The sequence below is a fragment of the Schistocerca piceifrons genome, chromosome 9 (genome assembly GCF_021461385.2).
Source record: "Schistocerca piceifrons isolate TAMUIC-IGC-003096 chromosome 9, iqSchPice1.1, whole genome shotgun sequence".
NCBI lineage: Eukaryota > Metazoa > Arthropoda > Insecta > Orthoptera > Acrididae > Schistocerca > Schistocerca piceifrons.
The window spans coordinates 147,544,742-147,567,894 of NC_060146.1; the positions used below are offsets into that span (position 1 = coordinate 147,544,742).

Genomic DNA, 23,153 nt, shown 5'->3' on the forward strand with positions numbered 1-23,153 from the left:
AAAATGCAGTTGACATTAGGTTCATAGTTGAACCTGTATCTAAAATTAACTGTGTGTCAATATTAAATATCTTCACCTTAATGATTGCTTGTACTTGCTCTTCCTAGATATTATTTGTTGTATCTAACTCATGCTGATAAAGATCATCCTTGATGTCACCTTGTTTGTCAAACTTTGTGAAACATGTTTGTAGTTTTGCTTTACCCCCACTCCCAGAGAGGTCAATAGTCTGGGGCTTAGCTACAACTCGTTGGTGTTTTCCAATGGCGTAGTGCATCAGGTTTGATGTGGTCTGCCACAAATTCCTCTCCAGTGCTGACTTCTTGATCTCAGAGTAGCAGTTGCAACCTATCATCCGTCACTTCTCCTTATCGCTGTTTTCCACATGTTCCTTTCCCCTCCAGTCCACCTAGATTTCAACATTCGTCTGTAGCACCACATCTCAAATGCTTCGATTCTCTTCTGTTCCAATTACCCACAGTCCATGTCTCACTACCATACAACGCTGTATTCCAGACATACATTCTCAGAAATTTCTTCCTCAAATTAAGACCAATATTTGATATTAGAAGACTTCTCTTCGCCAAGAATGCCCTTTTTGCCATTGCTGGTCTGCTTTTGATGTCCTTCTTGCTCCATCCCTCATTGGTAATTTTACTGCCTAGGTAGCAGAATTCCTTAACATCATCTACTCGCTGTTCTCATTTCTCCTACTTCTCATTACCTTTGTCTTTCTTTGATTTACTCTCAATCCATATTATGTACTCATTAGACTGTTCATTTCATTCATCAGATCATTTAATCCTTCTTCACTTTCACTCAAGATGGCAATGTCATCAGCGAATCGTATCATTGGTATCCTTTCACCTTGAATTTTAATTCCACTTCTGAACCTTTCTTTTATTTCCATCATTGCTTCCTTGATGTACAGATTGAACAATACGAGAGAAAGGCTACATCCTTGTCTTAAACCCTTTTTAATACGAGCACTTCACTCTTGGTCGTCCACTCTTATTATTCCCTCTTGGCTGTTGTACATATTGTATATGACCCATCTCTCCCTATAGCTTACCCCTACTTTTTTCAGAACTTTGAACATCTTGCACCATTTTACATTGTCGAACGCTTTTTCCAGGTCAACAAATCTTATGAACGTGTCTTGATTTTTCTTTAGTCTTGCTTTCATTATTAACTGCAACATCAGAATTGCCTCTCTCATACATTTACCTTTCCTAACGTCAAACTGATCGTCATCTAGTGCATCCTCAATTTTCTTTTCCATTCTTCTGTATATTATTCTTGTAAGCAAATTGGATGCATGTGCTGTTAAGCTGACTGTGCGATAATTCTTGCACTTGGCAGCTCTTGCCGCCTTTGGAATTGTGTGGATGATGCTTTTCCAAAAGTCAGATGGTATGTCACCAGACTCATGCATTCTACATACCAACATGAATAGTCATGTTGTTGCCACTTCCCCAATGATTTTAGAAATTCTGATGGAATGTTATCTATCCCTTCTGGCTTATTTGATCCTAAGACCTCCAAAGCTCTTTTAAATTCTGAGTTTAATACTAGATCCCCTTCTAAATCAACACCTATTTCTTCTTCTATCCCATCAGACAAATCTTCCCCCTCATAGAGGCTTTCAGTGCATTCTTTCCACCTATCCACTCTCTCCTCTGCATTTAACACTGGAATTCCCGTTGCACTCTTAATGTTATCACCCTTGCTTGTAATGTCACCGAAGTTTGTTTTGACTTTCCTGTATGCTGAGTCTGCCCTTCCAACAATCATTTCTCTTTTGATGTCTTCACATTTTTCCTGCAGCCATTTTGTCTTAGCTTCCCTGTACTTCCTATTTATTTCACTCCTCAGCGACTTGTATTTCTCTATTCCTGACTTTCCTGAAACTATTTTGTACTTCCTCTTTTGATCGATCAATTGAAGTATTTCTTCTGTTACCTGGGGTTTCTTTGCAGTTACCTTCTTTGTACTTATAGATTCCTTCCCAACTATTGTGATGGCCCTTTGTAGAGATGTCCATTCCTCTTCAACTGTACTGCCTACTGAGCTATTCCTCATTGCTGTATCTATAGCCTTAGAAAGCTTCAAGCATATTTCATCATTCCTTAGTACTTCCGTATCCCACTTCTTTGCATATTGATTCTTCCTGACTAATGTCTTAAACTTCAGCCTACTCTTCATCACTACTATATTGTGTTCTGAGTCCATATCTGCTCCTGGGTACCCCTTACAATCCAGTATCTGATTTCGGAATCTCTGTCTGACCATGATGTAATCCAAATGAAATCTTCCTGTATCACCCGGCCTTTTCTAAGTAGACCTCCTCCTCTTGTGATTATTGAACAGAGTATTCACTATTACTAGCTGAAACTTGTTGCAGAACTCAAATAGTCTTTCTCCTCTCTCATTCCTTGTCACAAGCCCATATTCTCCTGTAATCTTTTCTTCTTCTCCTTCCCCTACAACTGCATTCCAGTCCCCCATGACTATTGTATTTTCACCCCCCTTAACATACTGTATTCCCCTTTCAATATCCTCATACACTTTCTCTATCTCTTTATCTTCAGCTTGTGACATCAGCATGTATACCTGAACTATTGTTGTTGGTGTTGGTTTGCTGCTGAATCTGATAAGAACAACCCTGTCACTGAACTGTACACTGCAACACAATCTCTGCTCTACCTTCCTATTCATAATGAATGCTACTCGTGTTATACCATTTTCTGCTGCTGTTGATATTAGCCTATACTCATCTGACCAGAAATCATTGTCTTCTTTCCACTTCACTTCACTGACCCCTACTATACCTAGACTGAGTCGTTGCATTTCCCTTTTCATATTTTCTAGTTTCCCTACCATGTCCAAGCTTCTGACATTCCACATCCCGACTCGTAGATTGTTATTATCCTTTCATGGATTATTCAAACTTTTTCTCATGGTAACCTCCCCATTGGCAGTCTCCTCTGAATGGTGGACTGTTCCGGAATCTTTTGCCAAGGGAGAGATCATCATGACACTTCAATTACAGGCGATATGTCCTGTGGATACACATTACATGTCTTTAATGCAGTGGTTTTCATTGCCTTCTGCACCCTGATGCCATTGATCATTGCTGATTCTTCCGCCTTTAGCAGCAGTTTCCCACCCCTAGGACAAGGGAGTGCTCTGAACCTGTGTCCACTCATTCGCCCTCTTTGACAAGGCTGTTGGCAGAATGAGGATGACTTCTTATGCCAGAAGTATTCAGCTGGCCACCAATGCTGATTATTAATCAAAATTTAAGCAGAGGCAGGATTCGAACCCAGGATCAAAGGTGTTTTGTTTATGAATCAAAGATGCTACCCCTAGACCATAGGTGAACCTGGAGTAATTTCAGTTAGTTGCAGTGTGTGGGTACTTCACCAATTTGTGTCATTAGCTGCTGTGCCGTTATCTCTCTCTCTCCTTCTTACACATGCTGAGTAAACTTCTACTGTTGCTACCCTTAAAGTAAGCTCTCCTACAGCTAGAGGTACACCTTCATAGTCTTTATTTAGTTTGTTAATACAACTGGTTTTGTGTGGCTTCAATATGTGTGTTTGCATCTGTGATTTTCCTTATCTGTTGTTCTACTCAATCATGATGGTCATTAAAAGAATCTACCTTCTGTTTTAACTCTGTAATGTTACTGTTAACTTCAGAAAGTACTTCATGCTTTACTTGTTTTTTCATAGCATTCAATTTTGTGAAATTTCAGAGCAAAAAGTTTTGGCTAAGTCACTGAATTTTTGTGAGACCTTGTCTTGCAAATCCTTGAATACTTGTTTTTGTTCTTGTTTCATTATATGTAGATCTTGTATGATGGTGTTCAGATTGTGTGTCAAATTATCAATTTTGGTATTCATATCTTGTTCCATATCACTGAAATTGGTGTTAATATTGTGTTTCACATCACTGAGATTGGTGTTCATATTATCAAATTTCATGTTTATGTTAGATAGTAACTGTCATAGCAGTGCTTCAGTTGTTCTACTGTGGTTGCTTTCAGCTGTACTTCCAAAGTTAATGTTTGTGTTGTGAACAAGTTGTGTTTGTAATATGTTGTCGAGATCGATATTTGTATCACTCTCCGATGTTTCATGGATGAGCAGTACATCACTCTGGGAGATGTGTGACATTGTCTTGTCAATTGTAAACGTTGTGTTGTCAAGGTTATTTTGCTGTGGAGTGTTGCTATCATTTGTCACACCTGCGACACTGATCTCTAACCTACCTAAACCTTCTGCAATAGGCATACATGTAGCTTGAACTTCATTTGTTTGATGAAGCAATTCTATGCCATCTTGGTTGATTGTGTATTCCCTATTGCTATCAATAATGGACATATATTCTTCTATCATGTTGCATGAATATGCAGAAATAAAAATTTCACAAAAAACATTAAAATTTCATATGCTAATTGTTATTTATGCAATGTCAAAGCCTGATTTACATCTATTATGATATGCAAGGAGAAAGAAAACTGGCATTCTACGGATCGGAGCGTGGAATGTCAGATCCCTTAATCGGGCAGGTCGGTTAGAAAATTTAAAAAGGGAAACGGATAGGTTAAAGTTAGATATAGTGGGAATTAGTGAAGTTCGGTGGCAGGAGGAACAAGACTTTTGGTCAGGTGATTGCAGGGTTATAAATACAAAATCAAATAGGGGTAATGCAGGAGTAGGTTTAATAATGAATAAAAAAATAGGAGTGCGGGTTAGCTACTACAAACAGCATAGTGAACGCATTATTGTGGCCAAGATAGACACAAAGCCCATGCGTACTACAGTAGTACAAGTTTATATGCCAACTAGCTCTGCAGATGACGAAGAAATTGATGAAATATATGACGAGATAAAAGAAATTATTCAGGTAGTGAAGGGAGACGAAAATTTAATAGTCATGGGTGACTGGAATTCGTCAGTAGGAAAAGGGAGAGAAGGAAACATAGTAGGTGAATATGGATTGGGGGGAAGAAATGAAAGAGGAAGCCGCCTTGTAGAATTTTGCACAGAGCATAACTTAATCATAGCTAACACTTGGTTCAAGAATCATAAAAGAAGGTTGTATACCTGGAAGAATCCTGGAGATACTAATAGGTATCAGATAGATTATATAATGGTAAGACAGAGATTTAGGAACCAGGTTTTAAATTGTAAGACATTTCCAGGGGCAGATGTGGATTCTGACCACAATCTATTGGTTATGAACTGCAGATTGAAACTGAAGAAACTGCAAAAAGGTGGGAATTTAAGGAGATGGGACCTGGATAAACTGAAAGAAGTTGAGGTTGTAGAGAGTTTCAGGGAGAGCATAAGGGAACAATTGACAGGAATGGGGGAAAGAAATACAGTAGAAGAAGAATGGGTAGCTCTGAGGGATGAAGTAGTGAAGGCAGCAGAGGATCAAGTAGGTAAAAAGCCGAGGGCTAATAGAAATCCTTGGGTAACAGAAGAAATATTGAATTTAATTGATGAAAGGAGAAAATATAAAAATGCAGTAAATGAAGCAGGCAAAATGGAATACAAACGTCTCAAAAATGAGATCGACAGAAAGTGCAAAATGGCTAAGCAGGGATGGCTAGAGGACAAATGTAAGGATGTAGAGGCTTGTCTCACTAGGGGTAAGATAGATACTGCCTACAGGAAAATTAAAGAGACCTTTGGAGAGAAGAGAACCACTTGTATGAATATCAAGAGCTCAGATGGCAACCCAGTTCTAAGCAAAGAAGGGAAGGCAGAAAGGTGGAAGGAGTATATAGAGGGTTTATACAAGGGCGATGTACTTGAGGACAATATTATGGAAACGGAAGAGGATGTAGATGAAGATGAAATGGGAGATAAGATACTGCGTGAAGAGTTTGACAGAGCACTGAAAGACCTGAGTCGAAACAAGGCCCCGGGAGTAGACAACATTCCATTAGAACTACTGATGGCCTTGGGAGAGCCAGTCATGACAAAACTCTACCATCTGGTGAGCAAGATGTATGAGACAGGCGAAATACCCACAGACTTCAAGAAGAATATAATAATTCCAATACCAAAGAAAACAGGTGTTGACAGATGTGAAAATTACCGAACTATCAGTTTAATAAGTCACAGCTGCAAAATACTAACGCGAATTCTTTATAGACGAATGGAAAAACTGGTAGAAGCGGACCTTGGGGAAGATCAGTTTGGATTCCGTAGAAATGTTGGAACACGTGAGGCAATACTAACCTTACGACTTATCTCTGAAGAAAGATTAAGAAAAGGCAAACCTACGTTTCTAGCATTTGTAGACTTAGAGAAAGCTTTTGACAACGTTAACTGGAATACTCTCTTTCAAATTCTGAAGGTGGCAGGGGTAAAATACAGGGAGCGAAAGGCTATTTACAATTTGTACAGAAACCAGATGGCAGTTATAAGAGTCAAGGGGCATGAAAGGGAAGCAGTGGTTGGGAAAGGAGTGAGACAAGGTTGTAGCCTCTCCCCGATGTTATTCAATCTGTATATTGAGCAAGCAGTAAAGGAAACAAAAGAAAAATTCGGAGTAGGTATTAAAATTCATGGAGAAGAAGTAAAAACTTTGAGGTTCGCTGATGACATTGTAATTCTGTCAGAGACAGCAAAGGACTTGGAAGAGCAGTTGAACGGAATGGACAGTGTCTTGAAAGGAGGATATAAGATGAACATCAACAAAAGCAAAACGAGGATAATGGAATGTAGTCAAATTAAATCAGGTGATGCTGAGGGGATTAGATTAGGAAATGAGACACTTAAAGTAGTAAAGGAGTTTTGCTATTTAGGGAGTAAAATAACTGATGATGGTCGAAGTAGAGAGGATATAAAATGTAGACTGGCAATGGCAAGGAAATCGTTTCTGAAGAAGAGAAATTTGTTAACATCGAGTATAGATTTAAGTGTCAGGAAGTCGTTTCTGAAAGTATTTGTATGGAGTGTAGCCATGTATGGAAGTGAAACATGGACGATAACCAGTTTGGACAAGAAGAGAATAGAAGCTTTCGAAATGTGGTGCTACAGAAGAATGCTGAAGATAAGGTGGGTAGATCACGTAACTAATGAGGAGGTATTGAATAGGATTGGGGAGAAGAGAAGTTTGTGGCATAACTTGACTAGAAGAAGGGATCAGTTGGTACGACATGTTTTGAGGCATCAAGGGATCACAAATTTAGCATTGGAGGGCAGCGCGGAGGGTAAAAATCGTAGAGGGAGACCAAGAGATGAATACACTAAGCAGATTCAGAAGGATGTAGGTTGCAGTAGGTACTGGGAGATGAAGAAGCTTGCACAGGATAGAGTAGCATGGAGAGCTGCATCAAACCAGTCTCAGGACTGAAGACCACAACAACAACAACATGATATGCAAACTATTGCGTCACAATTCTTTATGTTTTCTGACAACGTGTATCACACCAAAAAATTCCTGTAAAATTTACACCATAAAATTCAAGGAAGAGAATAATGAGGTAAAAGTTTCTACCTACATCAAAAGATGCACTACAAAGTGTAACCATACAAACAACTTGTGTAGCCATCCTACATTTGCTGCACCGAACAAAACAGCTTACTATGGAAAATGTTACATAACCTGTGTCCAATTCTTATTCCTTTCCAAAATTTTCTCCTCAATTTTTGCCTTTTTGCTTTACAGGCTCCCCGTTGTGATTCATGCAAACAGAAAATACAGAGAATTAGTTGTTTATGACTAACAACAATGTCATAAAAATTTCTTACTATAACAATAGTTCACAAAACCTACTCAAAACCGGTGCCCTGAAGTCTTGGCACACAGGTTGACAGTTGTGTTGTAATAATAAAAATTAAAAATTATTAAATACATATGCATACAACACAATTGCCTTATTAGAAATGTTCTGTGCTTGTATGAACTTTAGGAAATGTTCTGTGCTTGTATGAACTTTAGGTTATCAGACTTCTTCTCTTACATTTCAATTGTAGCTGCAGGCAGCAGACTTCAAGGACACCAGTGTGTGTCATAAATAAGAAAATCCTCCTTACTTGGTTTCATTTCACTTGCATAAAAAATACTTAATACCGGTATCAAATTTTTTCTTATTTCAAAATATGTATGAGTCAGAACACTCGCAGCCCATCTTATTCTGGACAGCACTTCTTAACACAAATTCTACATACAAGAGAGTGAGAAACAAAATCATGTATAAAGAAAAATGAATGATGATTTTTTTTCGTTTGTCCGTGCTTTAACGGCCATTCATAATTAACGTCTTTGCCAATGCTTAAGGTCAATCTGTGTTTCATTTTTTGTTTTTAATAAATTTTAACTTTACGATATCCTGGGGGTCTTTCATCATGTAGCTACACAACAGACATGCACAATGCAGAGTGCAAGAACATAATTTAAAAGCAAGCATCCCTAATTTTAAATGCAATGACATGGTGCCATTGACAGTCTTTTATCACAATTCACAATTAAGGAAAAAAATGAGCAAGTTTTTCTATGATATGAAGGTCCACACAAAATTACATGAATTCCACATCTGAAGGCTGTTCTCAATTAGAAATGGAGACAGGAAACAAAAACACTGAATCCTCTGCAGAAGGATTGATGCTAACACTGTCAAGAGGAATCCTCCCCACTGACAGCCATCAATCAAACAAGGACAGTACACAAAATACATCTACCAATGAACAAGTGAGTCATCTAAAATCATCAGCAGAAAGTAAAGTACAAAAGCTCCACAGAAGAATCAACACCAGCAGCACCAGAAAGTATCCAGAAAATGTGCCCCATACCAAGAAGAAATATACCAAAATTATCATCTGTAACTGCAGCAGCAAGTAAACAGAGAATGAAACTGAGACCAAGAAGAGCCACAATACAGGATGAGTATTATATATGATATCAGGGAAGAACAAGGAGAGATCTATCCCATATGTAAGTTACATGGCTTGGCCTAAAACTGACCAGTGTCATTATCTTTATAAGTAATCCCCCTTCAGCACCTTGGTTTTTCACTCCCTGCAGCCTTTTGAGTGGGCAAGAGCCAAACGCCACCTTGGCTCCAGTCTCAGGCTCACGTTCACCTTGACCGCAGCTCGCTCCCAAAGGAGGTTACCCCAGCTTCGGTATACCACTCCCGGTTTGTCGAACTTCGTTCGAAGTTCATTAATACGATCTTCATTTATACAGATGGCTCTAAGACTAATGACAGTGTCAGGTGTTCTTTTATTGTCGGGGCACACAGTTTCAAATACCGGCCCCATGGCTATTGTTCGGTCTTCACAGCTGAGCTATTTGCCCTCTACCAGGCTGTTCTTTACATCCGCCGCCACCGACATGCTGCTTATGTCATCTGCTCTGATTCCCTGACTGCCATCCAGAGCCTCAGTGTATAGTGTTGCAGATCTTTTTAACAAACATTTTATAACTGTACTGAAAAGATGGAGTTGTCAGGTTCTGCAGATGCTGCTATGGAATACCTCAGACCAGACATTTCAAGTAACTTCCATAAAATGAATTTGACTCTCACCAACCCAGCAGAAATAATGTCCATCATAAAATCTTTAAAATCAAAAACATCTAGTGGGTATGATGAAATATCAACAAAGTTAATTAAAGAATGTGATTCTGAATTAAGTAACATATTAAGCTATCTGTGTAACCAGGCGTTTATCAGTGGAATATTTCCTGAATGGTTGAAATATGCTGAAGTTAAGCCACTGTTTAAGAAGGGAGATAAAGAAATAGCATGAAAATTCTGTGCAATTTCACTTTTGCCAGCATTCCCAAAAATTTTAGAAAAAGTAATGTACAATTGGCTTTATAACCATCTTATCTCAAACAACATACTGTCAAAGTCGCAATTTGGATTTCTAAAGGCTTCTGATACTGAGAAGACTATCTTCACTTACAGTGAAAATGTGCTTAATTCATTAGACAAAAAATCGAAGGCAACTGGTATATTTTGTGATCTGTCAAAGGCATTTGATTGTGTAAATCACAATATCCTTGTAAGTAAATTAGAATATTATGGCGTAACAGGAAATGCTGCTAAATGGTTCAAATTTTATATCTCTGGCAGGAAACAAAGGGCATTATTAGGAAAGAGACATGCATTAAGCTATCAGGCATCATCCAACTGGGAACTAATTACATGTGGGGTCCACAAGATTCCATTTTAGGGCCCTTATTTTTTTCTTGTGTTTATGAATGACCATTCATCAGTAACATTACCAGATGCCAAGTTCGTTTTGTTTGCCAATGATATAAACACTGCAATAAATAGCAAATCAAGTGTAGTCTTAGAAAGATCGGCTAATAAAATATTTGTAGACATTAATCACTGGTTCCTAGCCAATTCTTTGTCACTAAACTTTGAAAAAACACACTACATGCAGTTCAGAACTTGTAAAGGGTGTCCCACGAGTATATGCCTAACATACGATGACAAGCAGATAGAAGAAGTGGACAGTGTTAAATTCTTGGGGTTACAGCTTGATAATAAATTAAGCTGGGAAGAGGACACCATAGAACTGCTGACGAGTCTTAACAAATCTCTATTTGCAATGCGAATTGTTTCAGACATAGGGGATATAAAAATGAAAAAGCTGGCATACTATGCTTACTTTCTTTCCATAATGTCATATGGGATTCTTTTTTGAGGTAATTCATCTAGCCAAGCTAAAGTTTTCCAGGCACAAAAACATGCAGTAAGAGTTATATGTGGTGTGAACTCAAGAACATCCTGCATAAACCTGTTTAGGGAACTAGGGATACTAACTATTGCTTCCCAATATATTTATTCATTAGTGAAATTTGTCATTAGAAATATATCACTTTTTCAAACCAACAGCTCAATTCATGGAATCAATGCTAAAAATGAGAATAATCTTCACAAGGATTTAAAGTCACTTGCTCTTGTACAAAAAGGTGTGCATTATTCAGGAACACACATTTTCAATAACTTGCCAGCAGCCATAAAAAGCTTAACGACCAATGAAATTCAGCTTAAGAGAAGCTTAAAGGATTTATTGGTGGCCAGCTCCTTCTACTCTGTTGATGAATTTCTCAGTAGAACTAACTGATTTGTGTTTCAGTGCAGTAATGTGTTCATTGTAAATAAGTATTATAGTAGTTCTATTACATGTTTATTACCTTATAAATAAAAAAACTTTTTTTGTTTTAAATTCCATGCATTAGTGTTTGTAAAATGATTCCTTCATATAGTGTTCATTAAAAAATGACAATCGTTCCACCTGTGATCTGTGAAATGGTACATTAGCTTATTAGTTTGGGTTGTAAATATTTGTCATGTATTATTGTTTTTCTGACATGTTCTACATCCTGGAGGACTCCCTCACTACAGATCAATTGGAATGAAATTAAATCTAATTTAATCTAATCTAATATGATGCAAGCTGAGACAACAATAAACACTGAATCATGTTTGTAGTATCTGCTGGTCAGCAGTTTATTGCATGTTGTTGGGTCCTGCCTTGGAGATACGGTGCAGGCTATAGAAGAAGAGTGGCTGTGACAATGCCTATGACATCATGAGGACAAGAAAAAACTTATTACACATTCAATCAATTGTAATATGTTAAATAAAACAGACTGTAGTCTTTATCAATGAAATTGTGATGTTCTGAATGATGAAAAAACTTTATAATTAATAGTAGCTGTACACAAGAGTGCAATATCCATTACATCAGAAGGGAACTGAATATTGTATTTACATTCAGTAATTGTAGCACTTCGGGAAACAACGTTTGATCGGAAGAGTTTAGTGTGTGTACTGAAATAATAAGGTGAACAAGTTTGAATAATAACTCCTGATCAGACTTCACCACCCAATATAATGGCAAAGAACCAGTGGAACATCTCACAGTAAAATGACAATATTAACATTGATGTGAATCGAAACATGGAAATAAATATTGTCTTTTGTTTAAAAAGCAGAATGCTACTGAAGTGGCCATTCCATCATGTAGGACATATATCATCATCATGGTATACTTACATGAGTAATTCATAGAAGATTTTAGCACAAGCAGAGCAATATCATGCTTGTAATTGATCCTTTGAAATCCAGGATGCACCACAACATGGTTGATGGGGATATCTTGAACAGGGAAAGCACACATCTGAGGGGTGCAGTCAGGATCACCCCTACTGTCATATTCACCAACACGGACAGTAGCACTGTAAGTATGAGACAACATTTTTCACTTAGGTAACAAAGCATGTTGTACAAATCTTTCTGTCACAAATATTACACTTTTTTAAGTGTTGTTTATTAAATAGCAACAGCCACAACCTATTCACATGCTATGAGAGGTTTGAGCTGTCCATTGCAGCCCCCAACCAATCTAAAAATAAGAGAATCCCACTTTATCAAAGACATTGTTTTGTTGTACCAGACATGTTTCAGCACTTAATGTGCTATCTTCAGAGGTATTTCGTTTCTTTTCTTTTTCACTTGATGCTATTACATGTCTATGATGGTAGCTTTAATTCTAACACTCAGCTTGTCATGGTTTCCCAATGTCATGGTTTTTTTTCAGTTGCTTGTATCATTTTAAAGTACTTATTTCTTTTGCTATTATCATTTCTTCTTGTTACATACACATTTTGTATAGTTTGTCACTCAATCACAAAGTATCCACTGCTTGACTGATAAACTGTACAAAATTTATGTGTTACAACAAGAAACAACAATAGTAAAACAAATAACTAGTTTAAGACATCACAAGCAAAAGAAACAACACCACAACATAAAAAAACCATATTAAGCTGTAGACTGTGTGCAACCACCATGCACAAGAAATAATGTGATGTCCTTCCTATTCCCTGACCTCACCTAGACTGGCAGGTGCCCTCACAGTCCAGCTTAGGTGAGCTCTATTCTGTTTATTCAGTATTTTTCTTTTCAGGCATCCTTCAGATGCTCATATCCTCATCCATCCTGAGAGGGCACCGCCTATATACCATGGCATAGCTTTACAACCAGAAATAAGTAAGTAATCCTTGACAATGTACAGGTAAGTCAAATTTATTTCGATATGATGGAGACAGGAATCTGCATAAACATATGCTCTATGCTCCAAGACAAGAATTGTACATCCAGGAAGGGTAGAAGTCAATGAATAATATCTTTGAAAGAGTACCACTACAAAACAAGCTTGGGACCAGAAATATAGGTCGAATAATACAATTTTTCACCAAGCACTTACAGTCAAGGCATTAAAATGCTTCCACTTACTATTTTGTGCTTCAGTGTCAATTCTGTAATGTCAGCTACAATGTATTTGGTTGCCTCTGTAGCAAAGTTGACATCATTTGTTTGGAAAGGTCGCTAGTGGTGATGGAGTTACCATACATCTAATTATTAAAGCAGTTTTGATGTTTCATAGAAACTAAACCGGAATACCGCACATAGTACTTACAGCTTGAAGCCCTCCCGCTGGGCAAGAGCACAATGAGCTGCTGTGAGAATTGTGTTAGGAGAGATGATTGAACCACTGCATGGGTAAATTTGGCCTCCTGTCTGCACATCTGCAAACATAATTAGCATTCTGTACAAATAATTCTCACAACAGAACAAAAAATAAATGAATAACCAAAAGAAAATCATTTTATTAACAACATCTTCAACAAGGACAACTGAAAAAGGGCTGAAAGACATAATAATGAAAAAAATGCATTCTGTGTTTCATTAAGCAGTCCTCTTCTATTTTAAAGGTTTGGCATTTTATTTTGAATTAGATTATAACTGTCATAATATTTTAGTGATTGTTAACTTGTGGACTGTGATGTTGTGAGTGAAAGATCTATGTACTTGTTAGGTGAAGTGGCTTTAGCAGTGAACCTTTCAGCATCTGTTGTTTTACAAAGTGTGGCTTGGTGCCAGCATGTCTGAAAGTAATCAACACATCTATAAAAACTTGCTTTACATGTTCATTAATGGGAAACTCTGCAGTTCACAAAACACAAAAACATAGTGCCCTGTGGATACAACACCAATGAGTTAAAATTTTGTAGAGTGGCTAGCAAACAAATTACAAAGCTCAATGTGTTGACTAAAATTAACTTCGTCACCATATCCACAATAGTCAAATCACTGAGAGGAGCCAGTCTATCATTTGCTGCTTTATTTGGTGAAATGTTAAATTTTTCTCTCCAATTTGTTTAGCAAAATACAAATTTCATGCCTTTAGCATTCCATTGCACAAACTGAAGTCACAAAATAACAAATACTTCATATTACAAATAAATGTATAATAGTTCAACTAAGATATAATCAAGACTCTTTAGGAGTTACTCTCCAAACAGGTGCAGGAATGTAATAAGCTTTACAATAATTACAATTTTCCTTTGAAATTCTGTTTAAGAGAAGCCTAAGGGATTTATCGGTGGCCAACTCCTTCTACTCCATTGATAAATTTCTCAGTAGAACCAACTGATTTGTGTGTGTGTGTGTGTGGTTGTGTGTGTGTGTGTGTGTGTGTGTGTGTGTGTGTGTGTGTGTGAGACAGAGAGAGAGAGAGAGAGAGAGAGAGAGAGAGAGAGAGAGAGAGAGATCATAGTAAATAAGCATTGTAGTAGTTCTATTACATGCTTATTACCGTATAAATAAAGAAACTTTTTTTTAATTTTGTTAAATACAGTGCATTAATGTGATCTTAGTAAATGAGTGTTGTAAAAAGATCCTTTCATATAGTGTTCATTAATATGGCACCTGTGGAAGGTACATTAGCCTATTTGTTTTAGTTGTAAGTATTTGTCATGTATTATTGTTTTTCTGACATGTTCTACATCCTGGAGGACCTCCTCACTACGGATAAATCAGAATGAAAGTAAATCTAATCTAATCTAATGTAATAAGAAAGATAAGAGATAGCAAATATGAAATGGAACAAATGGTTTCAACCTTAAACCAGTTTCATCTGCTCAACTTACTTCGAAGATAAATTCTGAGATGTGACTTGTCAGTTCTGATAAACAGATATGTCACATGTCTCAAGCCTTCATAACAATGAAAGATGCTCATGAAATTTCAAGGAAGTTTATTTTATTAGTTGTAGCTAAGTTTCAGATGTCATACTATGTGAGGAATAGTTTGTGAGCTGTGCAGATGTGATGAAAGACATAGGCACATCACATCTACAAGGTGAGATGGTGAGTTAGCATTGTCAGTTGCCATGGGGCCCCTCGCTCCTTGACGTCATGGCTCAGAGGTGTTTTGCAGCCACAGAAAAAAGGCTTGTAACAACAACAATGTAAACAGTGTGATAAGGAGAAACCTAATCAACAGTCAGTTGAATATTGTCTGAGCTGAGATGATGTAAAGATAAGTCAGTCATAACAACATCTTTTGAGACTGTGAAAGTTATTGTGAATGGAAGTAATGAGTTATCATGTTAAGGAAAGTTAATACAGGAGTTCAATGTGTAATTCTTATGAGTTATTTCCATAGTTTGGAAGAAAACCATACTCTCAGCACCACAGTCATACATCGGGTGACAATGTTCATAAACAAATTCTGGAACATGTTTATTTGTTCTGAAAGAAATAGGCGACTGCAAGAAATTTTATTGGGACACTGGTTCCTAATCATTGCTATCCAATGAGAGGCAAAACATAGTTTTCTGAGGGGTAAATGCAATATGGTTCACCTGTTTTTTGGTCATTAAACTAATTTTTTTAAACACTGTTATTAGTGTCACATAAATTACCAATAATTACATTTTTTCCAAATACTATCATTAATCTGTGGCACAATGTAATGGAAATTACAGCTTGTGAAACCAATGTATAACCATCATCCTTCTAACATAGTCAACCCACTACACACAATGGAAACATCTTCTTTGAGTTGTGGGTTGTTCCTGCAATAGGTCATAAATTGCTAAGTTATTCACTTCACAGCAATAAACAAACTAATTCACAGCACATCACAACTATATGATGAACTGCTACACTGATGTAGGGCCTACACTGTATTCTTAATATTTATGGTTGTTATTGTTATCAGCAGTGATCAGCTACAAGGCATAGGAAGCCTATAATCTTCTAATTTCTGCAAGATCAGAACTGAAGCATCAGGCAATCAAGTGATTTACAAACAGTAATTGTAGAGCACACTTTTAACTTTGTTGATTTTAAATGGGGGTACAGGGTGTGACTAAAACAAGTACCACTACAGAGAGGACTGGCGCCGAGGGAGCGCATTTTGTAACAAGTGTCTACCCTCAATGTGGATAATTAGCTTTCTTTTCTGAGAAAGAGTTCTAGGTTACACTCGTGATGCACTGACAACAGCTCCATGATTCTATAAAAAAGTTATTACAAATAAGAAATACCAATTGTTTTAGTGACTCATTAGCTTGTGGTCTAATAAAACACTTACAGAAACTAAATATCATTTACTTTTGATCACTTTAATAATAAAAGTGTTCAAAGAAAATTTATTTTTATTCCAAAGTTGGTTAGGCACTAATATTGATATTTGTGGGAGGGGAGGGGGAATAACTAATACCTATTTGCACACAATGGTAAATGTCTCAGAAAGGTTGGGAACCACTGTATTAGTACATGCCATCATCAAGATGAAATGGGTGACAGATATAATTACCACAAATCACACTTGCTTGACTGCATTTGACTTCAATGTACATACAACACAAATTATCAGGGGCACCTCTTGTCCAAGGCAATCACAACTGCCTTTAATTTATGACAAAATTTCCAAAAGAATAGATAAAATACACCCAGAAAGTGAACTTCCAACAATTTGGAAGATAATTTTCTTCACAAGTCATCAGCAGCCAATAGTATGCCAGTAATTTAACTTTTCAAAATGCAAGTACATAAAATTTTCTAGGTGGTTGGTATACTAGTGATACATTTCAATCCAGAAAATATGGCAGTTCAATTTGCTGGTTCATGGTAGATGTATAGCCACTCTATGAAATTTAAATTAATTGATCAGAATGGATCACCTCAAACAAATACCTGGGTGTAACAATTTGTAAGAATATTAACTGGAATTGCCAAATCGCAGGCAGGCACAAGAAAAAGACTCTCACAATTAAAGCTTTTGGCTTTACCAGTAGAAAAAACACACACACGCATGCACGCATACACACACACACACACACACACACACACACACACACACACACACACACACAAACGCCTCGCGCACACAAGGGCAGTTTGTGCGAATTGCATTTACGTGAGTGTGAGTGTGTGTGTGTGTGTGTGTGTGTGTGTGTGTGTGTGTGTGTGTGTGTGTGTGATCTATTGTTGATGATGGCCTTACTAGCTGAAAGCTTTAATTGTGAGAACCTTTTTGTTGTGCCTATCTGCGACTCAGGATCTCCACTATATGGTGAGTAGCAACTTTCCTTTTCATAATAGTGTTACATTCCATCCTGGATTTTCCATTGTTTGATTATTAATTGGAACTATCATACAAGCTCAAAGGTAGGTAAGAAAGCTGCTAGACTTCAGTTCCTTGATTGGATACTGGGCACACATAGTCCATCTACAAAACACTTGTGATAACCTAGAACTTTGTTCAAATGTATGGGACCCATACCAAATAGGTCTAACAGGGTACACTGAACATATGGTAAGAAGGACACCACATATGGTGGCAGGTTTGTCTAACTCATGGGAGAGTGCCACATGAATGCTGAAAACCCTGACCTGGCAGATGCTCAAAGATAAGAGGTCAGCAATCCTGTGCACACTAAGGACTGAAGGAACAAGATTGTCAACTGATGCACATGCAGAGGGAATTCAGCACTCTTTCATCCTGCACTCCATATGCATATGTAAGAGGAAGAAATCCTTGTGCATGGTACAATGGGAAGTGTCCTATGCCATGTACTTTGTAGTGGTGAAACTTAATTATGTATATACACACATCACAAAAAGTTTTGCATCACATCAGTTCCAAGAGGTCTGGAACCTGTACAGAAAATTGGAATAGAGATCAACATGAACATCATTTCTGCCCTTGTTATTGCTCATGAAAACCACACATTGCACATTGTAACACCATACAGCGAGACCTTCAGAGAGCATGTTCCAGATTACTGTATACACTGGTACCTCTAATACCCAGTAGTATGTCCTTTTGCATTGATGCATGCCTGTATTCGTCGTGCCATATGATCCACAAGTTTATCAAGGCACTGTTGGTCCAGATTGTCCCATACCTTAACTTCAATTAGGGGTAGATCCCTCAGAGTAGTTGGTGGGCCACGTTGACCGTAAACAGCCCTTCTCAATCTATTCCAAGCACGTTTAATAGGGTTTATGTTTGGAGAACATGCTGGCCACTCTAGTCAAGCAATGTCATTATCCTGGAGGAAATCATTCACAAGAAGTGCACGATAGGGACGTGAATTGTCGTGCATGAAGTGAATGCCTCGCCAATATGCTGCTGATATGGTTGCACTATTGGTCAGATGATGGAATTCACTTATTGTACAGCCATTATGGCACCTTCCCTGATCACCAGCGGCATATGTCAGATTTGGCATGTTGTTGGGCCCATCTGTACTGTGCTGCATGGTGTCATGGTTGCAAAGATGGACCTCACCATGGACGTTGGGAGTGAAGTTGCGTATCGTGCAGCCTATTGCACACAGTTTGAGTAGAAACATGACATCCTGTGGCTGCACAAAAAGCATTGTTCAACATAGTGGCATTGCTGTCAGCATTCCTCTGAGCCATAATCTGCAGGTAATGTCATCCACTGCAATAGTAACCCTCGGGGGGCCTGAGTGAGGCACGTCATTGACAGTTTCTGTCTCTCTGTATCTCCTCCATGTCTGAAGAACATCGCTTTGGTTCACTCCGAGACACCTGGACTCTTCCCTAGTTAAGAGCCCTTCCTGGCACAAAGTAACAACGCGGATGTGATCAAACTGTGGTATTGACCGTCTAGGCATGGTTGAACTACAGACAACATGAGCCATATACCTCCTTCCTGATGGAATGAAATAGGCACTGCTCATTCATGGATGTTTACATCTTTGGGCGGGCTTAGTGACATCCCTGAACAGTCAGAGTGACAGTGTCTGTGATACAATATCCACAGTCAACATCTATCTTCAGGAGTTCTGAGAACCGGAGTGATGCAAAACTTTTTTTGATGTGTGTAGATAGTCCATCCATTCACATGTATGTAGATAGTACCCTACAGGTTTTGAAGAGTGAGTTCACAAGTGTAAAACATGTAACATAAATGACTGTATCTTTTGACTGGATTGACATAGAAGCTTAAATTGTATACACCACCAAGAGACCATAGACCTTAGTATGTGACATAAATTTAAACTTGATACTTCTATCCATTCAAGAGAAAAGGGTTTTATCAGATGGACAGACAGACAGTTGCATAACAAAGAACTAAATACATATATTTTGTGTGATATAATTACAAATTAACATTTTCTTTTATTTTTCCTTTTCTTGCACTGCAAAACCTTGCTTCTTTCCAAATTTCATGATTCTATATGAATAGAAAGTACCCTACAGGTTTGATGAGTGTGTTTTCAACTATCAAAATATGTGACATAAGTGGTCATATCCTTTAATGGTTGACTTAGAAGCTTTAATTTTGTACACTTCCATAGGGTCATAGACATCAGAATGTGACACAAATTTTAACTTGATACATCTACTGAATTCTGAGACAAAACTGTCTTATCAGATGAACAGACAGTGGGGTGACAAATGGAAAAAGAATTTTTTTCCTTGTGATGTAATTACAAATTATCAATTATCAGATTTTTTTCCTTTACTTGTACTGTTAAAACCTGCTTCTTGCTATATTTCATGATTCTAGGTCAAAGGAAAGTACCCTATAGGTTTTGATTAATAAGTTAGCGAACATCAAAATCTGTGACATAAATGACTGTATCTTTTGATTTCATTGTCTTAGAAGCTTAAATTTTTTACACTGCCAAGAGACTATAGATCTTAGTATGTGATATAAATTTCAAATTCATAATTCTATCCATTCCTGAGAAAAATGGGTCTGAAATGTCAGACAGACAGATGGCCAAAATGGTGATTCCATAAGGGTTCTGTTTTTACTAACTGAGGCAAACAACCCCACCTACTTCCAAACTAAAAATTACTGTAAGAGCCACCAAACAGAAGGATGTTGATCAAGTTTAGTTTTAATTCGATAATGACATTAAAGACCACACCAGATTGCATTTACACATTACTGGAAGCCATTTTTGCAGTGCAAAATCTTTGTGTTCTTTCTCTGGTAGCCTGTCTTCTTTGCTCTGTCCATCCCCTGTTCCATTTCTGTTCATCACAGAAGCCTGTAAAGGAGTTGATGATTGTCCTATCCACTCTGAGATACCTCCTTGTGTTAATCCATCCTATTGAAAGCCCTTTCTTTCTTCCAAGAACCATCTGTCAGAAACTTTTGTTCTGCTGTCAAGTACGGGGCTATTACAAATGATTGCAGCGATTTCATAAATTCACTGTAGCTCCATTCATTGACATATGATCATGACACACTACAGATACGTAGAAAAACTCATAAAGTTTTGTTCAGCTGAAGCCGCACTTCAGGTTTCTGCCGCCAGAGCGCTCGAGAGCGCAGTGAGACAAAATGGCGACAGGAGCTGAGAAAGCATATGTCGTGCTTGAAATGCACTCACATCAGTCAGTCATAACAGTGCAACGACACTTCAGGACGAAGTTCAACAAAGATCCACCAACTGCTAACTCCATTCAGCGATGGTATGCGCAGTTTAAAGCTTCTGGATGCCTCTGTAAGGGGAAATCAACGGGTCGGCCCGCAGTGAGTGAAGAAATGGTTGAACACATGCGGGCAAGTTTCATGCGTAACCGCGGAAGTCGACGAATAAAGCAAGCAGGGAGCTAAATGTACCACAGCCGACAGTTTGGAAAATCTTAAGGAAAAGGCTAAAGCAGAAGCATTTCTTAAAGAGGAGATTGGAAAACCGATGGATCGGTCGTGTTGGAGATCATGATCAACAATTCATGTCATGGCCCCCACGCTCTCCCGACCTAACCCCATGCAATTTCTTTCTGTGGGGTTATGTGAAAGATTCAGTGTTTAAACCTCCTCTACCAAGAAACATGCCAGAACTGCGAGCTCGCATCAACGATGCTTTTGAACTCATTGATGGGGACATGCTGCGTCGAGTGTGGGAGGAACTTGATTACCGGCTTGATGTCTGCCGAATCACTAAAGGGGCACATATCGAACATTTGTGAATGCCTAAAAAAACTTTTTGAGTTTTTGTATGTGTGTGCAAAGCATTGTGAAAATATCTCAAATAATAAAGTTATTGTAGAGCTGTGAAATCGCTTCAATCATTTGTAATAACCCTGTATATTATAAATCTGTTTCGTCAGCCTCTGCTCATCCATCATCCTTTTTCCATCCACCTAGCTCAAGTTACTAAAAAAAAAAAAAAAAAAGCTGTAAAACTGCACTTACTAACAAATCCGACCCTGGCGACCCACGGCTGAGACCCAAGTCCACCTGGTGAGCTTCTGACAATGGGCTGGCCACACTTGCCATTGAAGCCAGTCGGTTTGGTGACCACTGGTGAGTCCTGAGGAGGCTGTGTCGGTGATGGTGGCAGTCCTGTGTCCAGCCCTGCCGCCGGGCAGCAAACCAAAGGCTCTGTCCCTCGGTAGCCACACACCAGCTCTGACAGCCTGTGAGTCGGTAGCAGACCACAAACTGTATAGATGTCAGCTGATTGTTAGTGTTTATTTACATGTGCCTTGTAGCACATGGCAAGATTCTGTGGAATTGTGCAGACTGCGTAAATTCACCTGAGGTATGCTTTTGAGCCAGTAAAACACAGGCTCCTCTTAAAGAAACTGATGGCCTACAGTACCAACAATGCATCAATGGAACTTCTAGATGCATACCTGATGAATCATAAACAGTGTACCAGATTTGTATATCAAATTGATAATAAGGCTGTAGCTTTCGGATCCTCCAGTGAAGCAGTGATAGTACACACAGTCCCTCAGGGCTCAATTCTTCAACATAGTATCATTGTAAATAGGAGTTGGATGATATGTTACCAGTTGAAAATGAGGCACACTTTTGCACAGACTTACTGAAAGACACTATTGCACGTAATATCAAGGTCAATAAGAATGTTATCACAAGTAAACTCAGTCACAGGTAAAATCAAATACACATCATGAAGGTTTTTGTAACACTATAAACCATTGCTTTTAACATCTAAGATGCAGAAATTGTAATACCGTTTCATACATTTACTTACTTTCCAGGTGCAAGACAACTTCTGTCCATCAGATCACTAATCAACTGACACGATGACAGTGGAACACATTTTGGATGACTCTTTCCACTTCCTAGGTCCATCGGACAGGAGCCGCTGTTTGCTGAATGTGAAGGAGTGTAGTATGCAGCTGACACCCATCTTCTAGGATCTTCTTCTTCCACTATGACCAAGCCTGCTCCAAAACCACTACCATCAGCATGGTGTTTATATAAACACAAAGCACAAAGATATCAAAAAGATTATTATTTGCTAGCCTTTTCCTCATGGCTTTGCTTGCATACATGTATGTCACACATAATGTGCACATCTCTCGCTAGTCCATCTCCTCCTGACCCCTTTCTGCCCATCAGCTCCCTATTTGTCCTCTCCTCCCACCTCTCAACCCATCTCCTCTTCCTTCCCCTCTTTTTGTCCATCTCCTCAACCCCTTTTGTCTGTCCATCTCCTTCTCACCAATCTCTCTGCACAGACCCTCCTGACCCCTCTCTCTCTACCCATTCCCCTCCAGCTTTCTCTCTCTCCATCCATCCCCTCTTGCCCTCTCTCTCTATCCAACTCCTCCTCTATCCATGTTAACCATCCCACATGCATGCTCATCGGCATGTGTACACCCTGTAAAAGAGGTTGATAAAGCAGGCTGGTACTAATCCCACAACACACCTCTCATGCAGCACAGCCTGCATGCCAATGTATAGTCTGCCGTACAGAGCATGCCGATAGAGCAGGCTGACATCATTACAACAAAACACACATGTTGTGCTGGGCAGCCTATATTTTGGGGGTGAAAAA

General features: G+C 38.4%; 1 protein-coding gene across 1 annotated transcript in view; it reads right to left on the minus strand.

Moving 5' to 3' along the window:
- LOC124716985 (chymotrypsin-like protease CTRL-1) overlaps positions 1–23,153 on the minus strand; it is a 143,118-nt gene that overhangs the window by 56,463 nt on the left and 63,502 nt on the right. Inside the window, exons 2-5 of the mRNA XM_047243588.1 lie at positions 22,344–22,536; positions 21,536–21,759; positions 13,473–13,581; positions 12,047–12,228 (exon numbers count right to left, since the gene is read on the minus strand). Of these exons, the coding sequence (XP_047099544.1) occupies positions 12,047–12,228; positions 13,473–13,581; positions 21,536–21,759; positions 22,344–22,536 (708 nt within the window). The remainder of the gene's footprint in view (positions 1–12,046; positions 12,229–13,472; positions 13,582–21,535; positions 21,760–22,343; positions 22,537–23,153) is intronic.